The 17,052-nt window shown below is 36.3% G+C and overlaps 1 protein-coding gene across 1 annotated transcript in view; it reads left to right on the forward strand.

The window, feature by feature from the left end:
• The window catches only part of PPEF1 (protein phosphatase with EF-hand domain 1), a gene marked incomplete at both ends in the record, with an annotated part of 113,448 nt that overhangs the window by 27,818 nt on the left and 68,578 nt on the right, over positions 1–17,052 (forward strand). Inside the window, one exon of the mRNA XM_080718805.1 lies at positions 9,129–9,286. Coding sequence (XP_080574931.1) covers positions 9,129–9,286 — 158 coding nt within the window. The remainder of the gene's footprint in view (positions 1–9,128; positions 9,287–17,052) is intronic.

A 17,052-nucleotide genomic window follows, 5' to 3' on the forward strand; every position in this document is an offset into this window, starting at 1 on the left:
AGAACAAAGCTAGAAGATGTATATTTTCTGATTTCAAACCATATAAAGCTACAATAATTGAAACAGTGTAGTACTATTCTAAAGGCAGATATATAAACCATTGGAGTTAAATAAAAGCCTAGAGCTAAATTCTTCCCTATATTGTCAAGTTATTTTTGACAAGGTTTCCACGAACATTTGGTGGTGGAAATAATAATCTTTTAACTAAATATTGTTGAAAAATAATAATTACATGGAAAAGAATAAAATTGGACCCTTACCTAATCCCATATACAAATATTAACTCAAAATAGATAAAAGACCTAAATATAAATCTTAAGACTATAAACTTTTAGGAGAAAATCTGGGTCATAAAACCTCACAACATTGAAATTGGCAGTGATTTCTTGGTTATGATTTCAATGGCACAGGCAACAGAAGAGTATACAAACTCCCTAAAAAATAAAAAACATATTGTATATCTAAAGACAATGTAAACAGAGTTAACAGTTACTAATAGAATGGGATAAAATATTTCCAAATGCTATATCTGAAGCTATATTAATATTCCAACTAGAAATCCTAAAAATTAACAACAATAAAGGCAAACAATACCCTTTACAGATAGGTAAAAGACTAACATAAGTAATGAATCTCCACAGATAACCAATCTTAGTTGTCTGTTGGATGGAAAATCTTGTTTCTCTAGTTCTGATGTGTGTTACCTATTTCTTCTTTATAGTTAATCTCTTTGAGTATTTTCTCTAGTGCTGGTTTTGAAGACATAAATTCCTTCAGTTTCTGTTTGTCATGGAAGCTTCTTATTTCTCCATCTAATTTGATAGAAAGTTTTGCTGGGTAGGAAATTTTTGGCTGGAAGTTGTTTTCTTTCAAAATTGGGAATATGTTACTCCAAGCCCTTCTGGCTCTCATAACTTGGTTTGGGAAGTCTGGAGTGATTCTAATTGGTTTGCCTCTGAATGTCACTTGGCCCTTTGCTTTTGTTGCCTTTAAGATTCTCTGCTTGGCTTCCACATTGGTCATTTTGACAATTATGTGGCGTGGGGATCCTCTTCTCCGATCCTGTCTAAAGGGAGTTCTATACGTTTCCTGGACCTGCGTATCGACCTCTTGCTCTATGTCTGGAAAATTTTCTGCTATTACTTCCTTGAAGAGATTGTTGATCCCTTTGGTTTCATTTTCTTTTCCCTCCTCTATTCCAATTATTCTTAGGTTAGCTCTCTTAAAATGGGCCCATATTTCTTCAATATCAGATTCCTGCTGTCGGATATTTTTTCCTAGATTAGAAACTATGAGTTCATTTTTGGAATGATCATCTTCTAAGAGCGAGATTCTGTTCTCCATGTGTTCTAATCGGTTGTTTGTGCTTTGAATTGAGGCCTTTACTTCATTAATTGCATCCTTTATCTCTTTTTGGCTCTCTCTGAGTTCGAAGCACCTCTATTATTTCTACAGTTATTTTCCTGATTTGATCTTCTAGAGATCTCTGATTTTCTGTTTTATTGGGTTCTGATGTTGTGGGGTTGTGAGCATTCATTGCTCCAGTATTATTCCTCTTTCCCATGATTTCAGAAGTTTGTGCCTTCTCTGGGTTCTTCCCTTGGGTCACTATGACTTCACTTAAGGTGCTCTGGATCTCGAGTCAGTAGTATCTCAGACCCCACTACTCCTTTACTGGGTTGTATCACAGAGTCTCCGACCCAGAGAGTCGATAGAGGCTGCTTTAGACTGTGGGGGGTGCCAGGTTGCACGTTCTCCTATGGTGTGATATCTCTGCCACCGCCCCTCTCCCACTGGGTCAAGTCCCAGTGAGTACAGTACTGGGATTTCTCCGCTGTGGCCCACAATTTGACTCACTGTTCTTGAGTACGCAGATGTAGCTGTACTGAATTCGGTGAATTCGGTGCTGTTGCCGCCGGTGGCAATATGGCGCCGCTGCTACGCCCTTGGCTATGGGGCTGGCGTTTTTTTTTTTTCTTGGTTTTGATTTCCACTCTGAATCCCTGCAGCATGTGCTGAGCTCAGCCACTGGGAGCTTTAGATGCCCTCTGCGCCGAGAAATCCCGCCTGGCTGTTCCGCAGCTGCTCCCCTCGGCTTGCTGTGGCCGTCCCGTAAATTCGCCAGTGCCGCCAGCAGTATGGCACTGCTGCCGCGTCCTCGGGCGTGAAGCCGCGTCCTCGGGCGTGAGGATCTCCTCTCTGGCTCTGTTCTCAGTCTGCTTTCTCTCTGGAGCCTGGTGATTTTTTTTTTGTTTCTCTGGTGATGTTGTTTTCTGGCTTTGAAAGGCGCTGATTTTGTGGTAATGGAGATTTGTTGTTAGCGGGGCTCTTAAGCCCCGCTTTTCTCGGTCGCCATCTTCCCGGAAGTCTCCCTTTTTTTTTTTTCGAAATTACAGCTCTTATAACTTGATTATATCAATTCTGAACATTAATACATGAGCTCATCAGTGGACATTCTCTATCTAATCATATTAATGACAAAATAGTACAATTAGTGTTATTATTTCCCCTTTGAAAATGTGGAGTCTGAGGCTTAGAGGGTAATATTTCAAGATTATTCATCTAATCAATGGTAAAGATAGAATTAAGGCAGTGTGATTAGTCTCTATATTATATTTAATTCTATCAGTTTTGGGATTTTTTCCATTTGTTTCTTTGAAGTATTTAATCACATTGGCCACAAGAAACCTTATTTTTATATCTATTTAATCTACTAGTTATTGCTCTTATTTTGGCTTCATGTCTCATTATCATTAGCTGAACCTAGCAGAATAATGTTAATATTAAACAGTGAGAGAGGGCATTCTTGTTTTGTTGGTGATTTAATAAAAAACCCACTATTATTTTACTTAAAATTTAAAAATTATATTTAGGAAGAATCTTATACTACTAGTTTCCTGAGTTCTTAAATATCAGGAGTAACTATGGAATTTTATGAAATGTTATTTTGGAATTTATTGAATTTATTATATGGACAAAAATGATTTTGATCTCGTTTCTTAATTGAAAAATGAGATAACTATAAATATGGCTCAGTTGGTGATTTTCTTTTTCCAGCAATATCTAAAGCTTGTTTTCAAAGTGACATGTGGGAGGTAAAGATAGAAATTGCTTTTTTAAAAAGTATTATGGATGGCCGGGCGTGGTGGCGCACGCTTATAATCCCTGTGCTTGGGAGGCGGAGGCAGGAGGATCACACAGGTTCGAAGCCAGCCGTGCTGGCTTAAGAGACCCTGTTTCCAAATAAAAAAGTATAAAAATAGGTACCGGGAGTGTAACCCAGAGGCAGAAGTGTTTCTAGGAACCCCAGTACCACAAAAAACAAAATATTATGGATGGCCAGGCATGGTGGTGTACTGTTGCCGACTAATCTCAGTTGGGTCGTTATTGTCAGCTCCCGGTCAAATCCTCAGAAAGATGGGGCAAAAGGCAGGTGGAGTTCTGCAGAAACTTATCTGCAGCGATTCTTTCCCCTCTATGAATTCCTTAAGTTTTTAGGTACGGCGCTTTGGAAAGAATCTGAGGTGGACAAAGGCTTCTTGAGCCAATGACACTTTATTACAAAAACCCTGAAAAATTTATACCCTTCACCAGTGAGATTAATAATAGGAGAAAAAGGAAAGGGAAGGGGGGCAATCACAGCAAAACAATAGTGAATTACATATAAACAAAGTAAATGACTAGTCCAGCATTTAGGAGATAAGCTCCAGATCTTTCTTCCTATATTGCAGCAGGGCAGGTCCAAAGGTAAATTCCAAAGGCAATACAGGCACGCCCAAGGCCCAGGGCTTGGAGAATACGCCTTCTCATGGAATCTTCTTTTGCTTTCTTTTTTGAAGTTTCCATCTATATCCATATGACAAGCATGGGGAGATGTGGCGGTCCCGGGAGATGCGATGGGCGTCTCTCAGATCTCATCCGCCTTGCCTTCTGAAGTCTTAAAGCTTACAAAAACTCACAACACAGCTTGGCAAATAAGACACCACAAATAACACCATGAAGTTCTTGGATTTAGTTGTCAGATGTATTTCCTTAACTGCTGAACACTCTTTTTTAGACAAAAAGCCTATTAAAGGCCTATTGGTCTCTAATAATCCATTTCCTTATCACAAACCCTCTGCAACCTGCTTCTAACTTTCTAATTCCTTCCTTTCCCAGTCGGGACATTCTTATGATAAGCTCTTCTTCATGAAAAAGTGCTTTCTTACTCTTACGGTATTTCCTTTCCTTCATACATATATATTTAGAATATCTGTCCTTTATTTTGTCATTTTCATTTCTAGCCATGCGGCATTCTCCCTGTCTCGGGAACGCTCACACTGGACGTAAAGGTCAACAATCTTTCTCCTTGGCTCTATTGTATTTTGGCAACTAAGTTGTTCATCAACTAAATTGCTTCGAAGTCACACACAAAATTTTATCTTCTCTGTCTCTAGGCAGGATCTCAAGGGTAAACAAAGTTTCCTTAAACTGAGCTATCGGTTACTGGAGTTAATAGCTTAACCTAGTGATAGGAGTGAGGGTCGGAGACCCTTTGTACTGCAGCTGGAATGCTTATCACAGCATCTGAGTTCTGGCCAGTTTTTTCCTTACTATTGAGCAAAGCCAAGGACGTTTAGACAAATTATTAGAGAGTTTATTTCCACGGACTCAATTTCATAGTCCTAATTTCACATCACCGGAGCAATTCGTGTAGAAAGTTAAAAGGATAATAGTAAAAGTGGGGGGTACTTTGGCCAGAGACGACACCTCCTTCTCGGGGCGTTCTTGCCGATTTAACTATGTGGAGTGGGGGTCTCAACACATAGATGCCGAGGCAGCAGGATGTCTTGGCAGTGTACGCTTGTAGTCCCAGCATTCAGGAGGTGGAGACTGGAGGATTGTGGTTCATGGACAGTCTCAGCTACTTAGCAATACCCTTCACAACTCAGTAAGACCCTGCTTCAAAAAATAGAAATACTAAAAAAAAATAGGAGTGGGGGGTGTAGCTCGAGGTGCAATGTCCTTGGGGTTCCATCCCCAGTACTGGGGAAAAAAAAGATTGTATGTATGTATGTATGTGTATATATATATATATATATATATATATATATATATATATATGACTTTACATTCATCCCTATCTAGATTCTCAGTCTATATTGAGTAAAAGAAAATATTGCATATAGGGGGCATTTTTAGGTATTTTTAAAAGATTGTACAGGTATCATTTGGTTATCATTTATGATTTTATTATATATATTATATATAGCTAAAAATTCATTCTAATTACAGGTTGCACAAATTTTCACATATTATTGACATTCATTAAATTATTGTTTTTAAGCCAGGTGTGGTAATTCATGCCTATAATCCCACTATTTGGGAAGCTAAGATAGGAGAATTGAAGGTTCACAGCCAGCTTCAGCAACTTAATGGGGCTCTCCACAACTTAGTAAGACCTTGTTTCATAATAAGAGAATAAAATAGGGCTAGGGGTATAGCTCAGTGATAGAGTGCCCCTGGGTTCAATCATTAGTACCACATATAAAATGTTATTAATTATTATAGTTATAGACTACCAGGACAGTATATACATTAGAAGTGCTAAATCTTTGGATTGTTTTCGTACATGCCACATGTTAGCTATTAGAAGATAATATTGACATATTTTATGTTGCTAAAAACCAGCAGAAGGATAGTGATTAATATTGAGTAATATTTCCTAATGAATAGGAGTGTGTGTGTGTGTGTGTGTGTGTGTGTGTGTGTGTTTTAAGGGGTTTGGGAGTTACAGTCCTATCCATTACATTTCGTAGTAGGGAAATGTTGCTTTTTCATATATTTATCACCAAACTTTAAAAGATTGATGGTCATCAAATCTATGGAAGGAAAGACCAGGCTGAGCTCATTTTTTAAATCCGAAAATGATTTTTTATTTTGTTCTTACAAAATAAGACTGAGTTTTAATCACTGGATATGATGGAATTGACTTATTGAATCAGCAGATGATAAAAAAGGAGAATTGACAGAGCATAGATGAAGGGAGTATGTGGGAAAATTAAGTAATTTCTTGCTTATACCTCACACAGCTGAAATTAATAAATCAGTTATCAGTATGTCAATAACACTATACCTATTATATCACATAAATTTTAATATGTAGTACATGTATAATAGTTAAGAGTTTGAGCCACCTTGTCTGGAATTGGGTTCTATCTCTCCACTTACATTTCGCCTCATGTATAGAATGGAGAAAAATAATATTTATCTCATAGGGTAATTATGATTAGAACAGAAAATGCCTGGCACACAGTAAGCATTCAGTAAGCAGCAGCTATCATCATTTTGGGCATCATAACCATCATCATCAATGTGATGCCATGAGAAAGTAGGGTTTAGGGCTAAACCTGGGTGGGTTGCTGAATTTTGAAGAATGAGGAGAAACTAAAGGGAAGAAAGGGTTGTCTAGGGAGAGGAAATGACTGGAAGGATAAATACAGAACTATCAAACAATACAGTACTAGTGTTGGAAGAGAAAATTTTCCTCAGTGTGGAGCAGATATAAGGTACATATTTTAAATTGGAAGAGTCTTCAGCCATGTTTAATTGTGTTACAGAGACTAGAGAGGATCGTGCTGAAGGTATAGGCAATAGACAAAGTGACTGATGAGGCAGTTTCTGAGGATTTAGAAGTGGTATGGGGTTGGGACATACATATGAATCACCATATGCAGATCTATATCCTCAACCTCATTTTCTCTTTCCCTCTAACATCTGGGTTTCTAAATCAAACATGTTTTAAAAGATTTTCTCATGAATGTTACAACCATGTCATACATTTCTTCCCCATCTAAAAATCAAAATCCCCTAGTTCTGACTATATGTGTTCCATATTTACTTTCTTAGAGTCTAGAACAGAAAATAATATTTACAACTCTGTTAGATCATGCAGTGAAATGTGTGTGTGTGTGCCTGTGTATTTGAAGAGGTGGTTGGGGATTGCATGATATTTTAATGAATAGTGTCAGGAAAAAGAAACCTTTCCTTTGGAGCAAAATTCATTTCTAAGTATGACTGCAAAATTAAAATCTATGGCATGATCATTAAGATAGTTAAGTAGAATATTTTGGCTTCACTGCCTACATAATAAATCTGAAATAAAGTTTATCAAGATGCTCTGTATGTCTAGTTTCTAGCAGAATTGAAACCAATCTCAAACCAAATACAAATGAGAAAAATAATCTCTGCTGGACCACCTTGAACACAGATATGATTACTCCTAAATTCTACTTCTTATAAAGCATCATCAACCATCACCAAAAATATTGGGATACATATCAATTTATAAAATATTTTAAATTACTAAATATTATGGCTTTAGAATAAATTTTCAAGTTTACTTAACTGTAATATCTCAGGAAAACTGGATCATGAAAAATGTATTTTGTCTACATCTGCTAACCTTGTCCCATCCAAATACAACCACTTTACACATCCAAAGAGATAGGAACTGTTTTCTGAGACCTTCTGAAGATGGCCTTAATAGCAAGTCCATGTTAATGAGTTGAAGAGTATGTCATCGTCCTCTGAGTCACGTATCCGTTATTGCAGTTAATCTTGTGTATTAACCACAATACCTCAGTGACATGTAATAAACATTTCTTTTTTCTAGCAAGTCTGCAGATTATCTGAGCACTTCTGATGATCTTGGCAGACTTGATTTGGCAGTATTTTGGTTCTTGGCTGGAGTTCACTCCTGTGTCTGGAAGTCTGCTGGTTGTTGGCTGATCTAGGACGGCCTTGACTAGGATGATTCAGCTCTCTCCACATGGTCTTGGGTATTTCAGTAGGATAGCTTTGGCTTAGTGGTAGTGGAAGGATTCCAAAAGAGAGAGTATGGAAGCACAAAAGGCCTCCAAAGGCCTGGAACTTGGAGCTGGTAGGTATTACTTCTACCACATTTTCCAAGCCAATACAAGTCAAGTCATGAGTCCATCCTAGCTTGAAGGAATGGGAAAATAGACTCTGGAGGAGAGTAACTGCTAAATCACATTTTAAAAAGCATAGATAGAAGTTGAGATAGAGAACTGAAGTCTACCACATCCCCTTTCATCTTTCTTTGCTTGCATTGTCTGGATTTCTGTTCTTGGGATGACTGTTTAATGGGTAATCTAACAAGAAATGACTGTGGATCTTAGCACCTACGAAAACGGGCAAGCCAGGAAATCTGCTACTATATAAAAAGTCTGTGTGTGTGTGTGAGAGAGAAAGAGAGACAGAGAGAGAGAGAGAGAGAGAGAGAGAGAGAGAGAGAGAGAGAGAGAGAGGTGCGCGCGCCATGGGTATTTCTGTCTATAGTTTGCCACTTAAATTTATCTGCTTTGTTACTAAAAAAATAAAAAAATCATGACAGAAAATTAACTTTTGTGTGAAGTGAGAAAAATCAGTTACCACTAGTAAAATCCTCTGAAGTGTTTAACAGAGGAAAATTGAATGTCACAGTTTAATTTTCTGTAGCCCCTGAATCGCTGCAGATGTTTGAATCAAATACAGTAACATAATATCATTAAGTTATTAGCTCTATTGTATAAAAAAACAAACTGAGGAGACAGGCGTTATGGCGCACACTTGTAATCCCAGCATTTTGGAAACCGAGACAGGAAGATTGCAGTTTGTAGAAAGCCTCAGCTACTTAGTGAGGCCCTTTGCAACTCAGTGAGACCCTGTTTCAAAATAAAGAATTAAAATTGGACTGAGGGTGTAGCTCAAAGGTGAAATGCCCCTGCGTTCCATCCCCAGTACTGAAAAAAAAAAGAGAAGAAAAAACCCTGAAATGTAACAGTAGCCAAAGAATTTAGAGCTAGTGTTTCAGAGCATGGAAATACTGGCATTAACCATTTTTATTTGTGATGCTTGTTCTCCCCACTGATTATGGACTCAGTGGTTTGACAAAACATCATCCCAGAAAGGGTTGATAGTAATTCATGTGCATGTCTCAGAATCAGTGCATCTTCATGGTTATATGTGGGATATTCTTGCATTCATAATATTTAGCACATTTTATGTGAACTAGGTGTTCAAGATCTTTATTAAAGCATTGGAATACTGGTTCTTCATTATCCCTTTCTGTTCTTTTCTTGTAATAGTGAGCCACCTTTTTGAAACTACATTCCAGGACATCAAGGATAGACAGGAGTATGTGGAGTTGATAGAAGTACCAGTTTCCTATGAGGGTCCTCGGCTTCATTTTCCTCTTACTTTTAATGATATTGATGCACTTATTGAGGGCTTCAAGCAACAGCAGGCAAGTAGAAGCATATATAACAAGTGTTCAATGACTCTTTATTGAGTGAATGAATGACAATACTCCAGTGAAAATGTATTTCCTTGGGAAAAGGTTTTGCATTATGTGAGAGTTGATGCATGGTTTAACCTACTAAACAAAATTCTCCTCAGGTACCTCCTGTAGGTTTACAGCCTTTCCTTTTTCATTTTCTGAGATATAATTCACGTGCCATAAAATTCACAAATTTAAAGTGTACAAATCAGTGATTTTTAGTATAGTCAAAGGTTGTGCAATCATTACCAATATCTACTTATAGAACATTTTCATACCCCTCTCAAAATGCTGTGTCCATATACCATTTCCTGTTCCCATACCCTAGGCAACTAGTATTCTATTTTCTGTCTCTATGAATTTCCTATTCTGGATATTTCATATAAATTAAATTACCTATTTGGCTTTTTATGTTAACTTTAACATGATGTTTTAAGGTTCATTCATATCACAGTATGTATCATTACTTCATTTGTACCTATGACTGAATAATATTCCATTAATTACCAGAGTTTGTCTACTGATCAGTGGATGGACTTTTGAATTTTTTCTACCTTACAGATATTATGAACAATGCTACTATGAACATTTATGTACAAATTTTTGCATCAATATGTTTTCACTTCTCTTGGGTATTTACATAGGAGTGGAACTGTGGTATCCTATATCAACTCTATGTTTAAATATTAAATAACTGCTAAGCTTAATAATTTTATATTCCTCCAGCACTTTTCCATTTTCTCCATGGTTTTGCCAACACTTTTAATTTATTTTTTATTTTTATTATAGCTATTCTAATGTGTGTGAAATGGTAGTTATCTGTGGTCATTGTTTATTGGCCATTGTGCATCTCCTTTGGAGAAATGTCTACGCAGATCCTTATCCCATTTTAAAACTAAATTGTCTTTTTACTATTAAGTTACATATTTTTTATGTATATAAGTTCTGTCTCAGTCAACATCCTCATTGCTATAATCCATAACTTAGATGAAGGAAGATTTATTTGCTCAGAGTTTCTTTGAGATTCCAGGTCCCTGTGAGGATGGGGTCTGGGGCTCAGAGCAGGATGGCAAGAAGCAAAGAGAATGAGAGAGTACGGCTCTGCTTTTACATTATGGAGGCCTGAAGCAGAGTGCAAGGAAGCAAGGGATTCAAAGCACAATTCCTAAGGCCACACCCCAGGGACTCATTTTCTCCAGACACACCCAACCAGTCTAGATAATCACCTAGATAAATCCATTACAATGGATTCATCCACTGATGAGATTACAAACTTCATGAGTAATTGAATCAAGTCTGATGCTTAATACATGAGCTCTTCAGGGGATATTCTATATCTAACCATTGAACAGGCAGTATCTAGATTTCAGTATATATATATATGAATTTTTGCTGTACTAGTGATGGAAATTAGGGTCATTCTACCTCTGAGTTACACCCCTAGCCCTATTTTATTCTTATTTTGAAACAGCATCTTACTAAGTTGCAGAGGGCCTCACTAAGTTGCTCAGACTGGCCACAAACCTGCCATACTCCTGTCTCAGCCTCCCAAGTACTAGGATAATGGTGTGTGCCACCATGCCCTGCTCAGTATTGTATTTTATATTCAGTATTCATTACTGTGTTTTGATTTGATATTATGCCTTTATCTAGAATCATATCTCAATGTTTGACTTTGAAATAACTATATCAACCCTGTAAAACTTGAAGATTTTTTGAAGTTCTGACAAAATTAATTCTGACATTATTTTCATTTGATTTTTAAATATTTCTGGGAAGAGACTGAAGCTCCCTATAATACTATTCTCTCCAAAATACCCCACAAATTCTCATTCTCCATTTAGTACCCTGAAAAGCATACTTTAGGAGTAAGAGCCAACTAAAAGTAGACTGGCTGTGCTGAGACTGAAGCACAGCTTTGAGTTTACATCCTGATATTGAATCGAGATTATCTTAGGTAGCTAGTGCTCCTAGTCATCTGCTAACAGCAAATTTAAATCCTTTCTGAAAGAGAATAGACCTGAAATTATTTCTGTAGTTTTTCATATACACTATCCATGTTGCATGGAAAAAAAACTGAGGCAAATAACAAATTATGGAAACAGACCTGAGTAGTATTTATTTATGTGTCTATTTTTGTGGTGCTGGGGATTGAACCCAGGGGCATTCTACCTCAAAGCTACCTCACCAGCCTTATTTTATTTTTTCTTTGGAAAATGGGTCTTGCTGAGTTGTGGAGAGCTTCACTACATTGCTGAAGCTGACCTTGAACTTGTGATCCTCCTAAATACTGGGATTATAGCCATGTGACACTATGCCTGAGGAGTATTTAGATAATGACATTATTAGACTCAATGTAAAATAAATATGTTTAATATATTCAAGGAGATAAAAGATAAAACATCAAAGCAAGAAACCATAATAGGAAAAGTGATAGTTTTGACTTTGTAACTATGAAAAATTGTATTGTTAAGGGAAGAGTAAGAGAACAAAAGGTTCAGTGCAGGATGCAGTGTATTCCCATTTGTAAGATAAAAGGTTATATTTATTTTTATTGTTTGAAATTGAGATAAGATTCATATTACATAAAACTGGTCTTTTTAACCATTTTAATGCTCACAATTTAGTGGGTTTTAGTAAATTTAATATGTACTTATTAAATTTACCACTCTATCTAGAGCTTGTCTCTCTTTCCTTCCTCCCTTCTTTCTTTCTTTTTTCTTTCCTTCCTTTTCTTTCTTTCTTGGACTCAAGATTAAAACAAGGTGCATTCTACCTACCTTGAGACTACTTTTTATTTTGAAACAGTCTTGTTTTTTTATTTTGAAAAAGTCTTGCTAGATTGCTGAGAATCTTTCTAAGTTGCTGAGGCTGTCCTCATGCCCATGTTCCTCTTGTCTCAGCTTCCCAAGTACTGGGATTACAGGTGTACCCTATCATGTCAGGCTAAGTGCTTCTGATAGACCCTTTCAGTGACTTGAGCCCAGAGGTTCCCTACTATAGCTCCACTGCTGACCACCTGGAGGTCTGGTTGACAATTAGACAGCACACACCCAGTTTCTTCCCTTTCTCCTCCCTCCTTCTTTCCCTCCCTTCCTCAGAACTTTCTCCTCTGTCTTTGTCTGTCTCTGTCTCTGTCTCTATCTCTCTCTAAAGTCTGTACATGCCAGGTAGTTTCCATAACATTTTGTCATCTCAAACTAAAACACTGCACCCATTAGCAGTCATTCCCCTTTCTTCCCTCCCCCAGTGTCTGGTAATCACGAATTTACTTTTAGTATCTACACATTTGTCTAACCTGGATGTTTCATATAAATGTAATTGTACAGTCTATGTGGCCTTTGATGCCTGGTTTCATTCACTTGGCACAATGTTTTTTGAGTTCATCCATGCTGTTGCACGTGCCAGTTCTTCATTCTTATTTATAGATAAATAATATCACTTTGTATGGATATACTACATTTTATTTAAGGGGTTATATATTTATATAAACATTTGAATATTCATGTATGATTATTTTAATTTTATATGTTTGCAAACATGGAGAATCTTTTATGGGACTGATACTCAAGACTTTTTGTGGTACTAAGGATTGAACTCAGGGCCATTATACCACTGAGCTACACCCTCAGCCCTATTTTATTTTATTCTTATTTTGAAACAGTGTCTCATTAAGTCGTGGAGGGATTTGCTAAATTGCTGAAGATAGCTGCAAACCTGAAATCCTCCTGCCTCAGCCCCCTAAGCACTGAGTACAAGCTGTGCTGCTATAACTGGTTTCAAGACATTTTCAACAGTGGCTTTTTCTGGGTACAGAGATTGAAGTACCCAGACTCCCAAGTACTGGGATTGCAGGTGTGTATGACCATGGCTGGCTTGTTTATCCATTTAAAAACCACTTCAAAAAAGAAATATCCTCTGAGGACCTCTGTAATTTAATGAGACCCTGTTTCAAGATAAAAAATAAAATATGGCTGGGGTATAGCGTACCTGAATTTAATCTCTAGTACCACATAAAAGAAAGAGAAAAAAAGTACTACATAAAAGAGAGAAAGAACATCCTTTAAAAGCAGTACATTTATCCTTTACTCCCTTTAAAAGAATGTGCCTATCTTAAGTGATTATTTAATCTAAATATATTTATAAATATAGAAACCAACTTCCAAATTACTTGAGTATTTAATATTATAGTTGTGAACTCAATTATAATGCTATTTAAAGGTAGTCTTATAAGTAAGTTCTAATATTACAAATTGATTTTAGCTTATCTAAAGAGGATCCAGAAAATCTATTTGTTAATTTTTTTATTTTTAATTGATACATTATAGTCATACATCTTAATGGGATACAAGATTATAGAGGCATATATGCACATATCACTCATTTAGCCCTTCCACACTTCCCACCCCATTCACTTCCCCTTCCCTCTTTTGCATGTTTGGCTTAGTGATTGACTTTGATATGTTTGTGAATGTATATAATGTACATTAGGGAATTTACTTCTTCCCCTCTCCCATTCTCCTCAGTTATGTTGCTTTATTTGCTCATCTATGGCTTCTCCTTTGTCTAGAGGTTTTCCTATGGCCCATTTTCTCCCTAGCTTCCGCATATTAAGGAAAGCATCCAATTTTTATTTTTATTTTTTGTGTCTCTTGCCTTATTGTTCTGGCTAGAGTCTCAAGTACTATATTGAAAAGAAGTGGTGATAATGGACATCCTTGTCTTGTTCTTGTTTTTCAGGGGAATTATTGTAGGTTTTCCTTGTTTAATATGATGTTGGCTGTGGGCCTATTGTATATTGCTTTTATGATGTTGAGGTATGTTCCTTCCATTCCAATTCTCTGCAGTGCTTTTAGCATAAATGAGTGTTGGATTTTATCAAATGTTTTTCAGTACCTATTGGAATTATCATGTGATTTTTGTCTTTGATTCTGTTTATGTGATAAATTATATTGATTGATTTTCATATGTTGAACCAGCCTTGCATCCTTGGAATGAACCCTACTTGATCATGGTGTATGATTTTCCGGATGTGGTTTTAAATGAGTGTTGCTAGTATTTTGTTTAGCAGTTTTGTATCTAAGTCCATCAACAATATAGGACTATAATTTTCTTTCATTAAGCTGTCTTTATTTGGTTTTGGTATTAATGTGATGATAGCTTCATAGGATGTATTTGGGTGAGTCTCATTTCTTTCTACTTCATAGACTAGATTGCAGAGTATTGGGATTACCTCTTTTATAAAGGTCTTATAAAATTCACTTGGGAAGCCATCTGGTCGTGGGCTTTTGTTCAATGTTAGGCTCTTTATTGCTGCTAAAATCTCTTTGATTGCTATTGGTCAATTAACATTTTTATATCTTCTTGACTCAGTCTAGAAATTTGTCAATTTCTTCTAGATTTTTCATTTTGCTGGAGTATAGTTTTTAAAAGTAGCTTCTGATATTCCTCTGAATTTCCATACTGTCAGTGGTAATATCTCCTTTTTCATTTATTATTTTAGTAATTTGGATTGATTCTTTTTTTTGGTTAGGTTGGCTAATAATTTGTCTTTTTTTAAAACAGCTTTTGGTTTTGTTGATTTTTATGTTGTTTTTTAATTCACTACTTATTTCTGTTCTAATTTAATAATTTTCTGTCTTCTATTGGCTTTGGTGTTAAACTGTTCCTGTTTTCAAAGGGCTTTGAGGGTTAACATCAGCTTATATTTTTTCATTTTCTGTTCTTCATATGCTGCCTCAGTGGTATGAATTTTCCTCTTAATACTGTCTTCAAGGTGTCCCAGAAGTTTTGATATGTCATGACTCTATTTTTTTTTATTTTTTATTTTGAAACAGGGTTTCACTGAGTTGCTAAGGGCCTTGCTATGTAGCTGAGGCTGTCTGCGAACCACAGTCCTCCAGTTTTAGCCTCCCAAATGCTGTGATCACAAGAGTGTGCCACTAAGCCTGGCATGTTGTGTCTCTATTTTCATTTGTTTCTAAGAATTTCTAATTTCACTCCTTACCTCTTCTATGACCCATTCCTCATTTAGCAGTATGGTGTTCAGTCTCCATGTATTTATGTGGTTACTCTGAGTCTTCTTAAAGTTGATTTCTAATTTCATTCCACGGTGGTCTGAAAAGATGCAAGGGAGTATGTCCTATTTTTTTTTGTAATTTTCTAGTGCTCACTTTGTGGCCCAGGATGTGGCCTATTTTGAAGATTCCATGAGCAGATGAGAAAAATGTGAACTCTGCTGCAGTTGGGTGGAATATTCTGTATGTGTCTAATAGGTCCATTTGATTGGTGGTGATTTTTGGTCTGAAGCATCTTTACTGACCTTTTGTCTAGAAAATTAGTCAAGCAATGTAAGAGGAATGTTGAAGCCTACCAGTATTATTGTATTGGGATCTATATATGACTTAATGTCACAAAGAGTTTGTTTTATGAAAGTGGCTGTACCTATGTTTGGGGCTTAAATGTTGACTATTGTTATTTCCTCTTACTGGATTCTTCCTTTTACCAGTAAAAAGTGACCCACTTGGTCTCTTCTGATAAACTTGGGCTTGAAGTCTAATATGTCTCATATCATAGTTGCTACTCCTGCTTGTTTTCAAGTTCCATTGGCATGGATTACTTTGATCCAACCCTTCACCTTTAGTTTGTGACTATTTTTACTTGTGAAGTGTGATTCTTGTAGGCAGCAGCATATAGATGGATTGTGGTTTTTAGTCTGTTTTGCCATCTTATATCGTTTTATTGGAGAATTGAGGCCATTTATGTTCAGTGTGATTATTGAGAGATGTTTTTAAATTACTAACATTTTGAATTTTAACTTCTGTGTGGGGTAGTGTTTGTTCTTTGCTTAGTTGTTTGATGGAAATTATTGTTTCTCTGATTCTGGTGTTTATTACTTATTTCTTCTTTGCAGTTAATCTCTTTATCTTCTCTAGTGCTGGTTTGGAAGATATAAATTCTTTCAGCTTCTGTTTGTTGTGGAAGATTTTTATTTCCCCATCAAATTTGAGAGATAGATTTGTTGGGTAGGATTTGGGAAGTCTGAAGTGATTCTACTTGGTTTGCCTCTGAATGTCACTTGGTCTTTTGCTTTTGTTGCCTTTAAGATTCTCTCCTTGGCCTCTATGTGACTATTATGTGACATAGTGAACCCTTCCTCTGACTTTTTTTAAAGGGAGTTCTATATGTTTCTCATACTGGTGTATTTCTACACCTCTTTTTCTATGTTTGGATAATTTTCTGATATTAAGTCTTTCAAAAGATTTTTGATCCCTTTGGTTTCAACATCTATTCCCTATTCTGTGCCTATTATTCTTAGGTCAGCTCTTTTAAAATTGGCCCATATTTATTCAGTCCAATTCATGCAGTCAAACTATTTTTTTCTAAATTATATACTGTGCATTCAGTTTGTTACTTTTGATAGCTTTCTCTCACTCTGTAGATGTTAGCTGGTATATACAAGGGTAAGTTGTGTTGTATTAAATGGTGAATGTTAAGTGAGAAGGAAGGTGCTAGAGTAGTAAACATAAGAATAGGGTAAAGTAGCAGATAGGATCAAGTATAAGGAGATTTTGAGTGTAGTAAGATAATACAAAGTAGAGATTAGAGATAGTAAATATATAGGAGGATTCTAGTAACCAGTTTACAGTCTATAAGTATAGTGATATGTGAATTTAATACAAGACAATGAAAAGAAAAGAAAAAAAGGGTGGAGAGAAGAGAGTAGATATCAA

This window comes from Muscardinus avellanarius (assembly GCF_963383645.1).
Source record: "Muscardinus avellanarius genome assembly, chromosome: X".
NCBI classification, from domain to species: Eukaryota; Metazoa; Chordata; class Mammalia; order Rodentia; family Gliridae; genus Muscardinus; species Muscardinus avellanarius.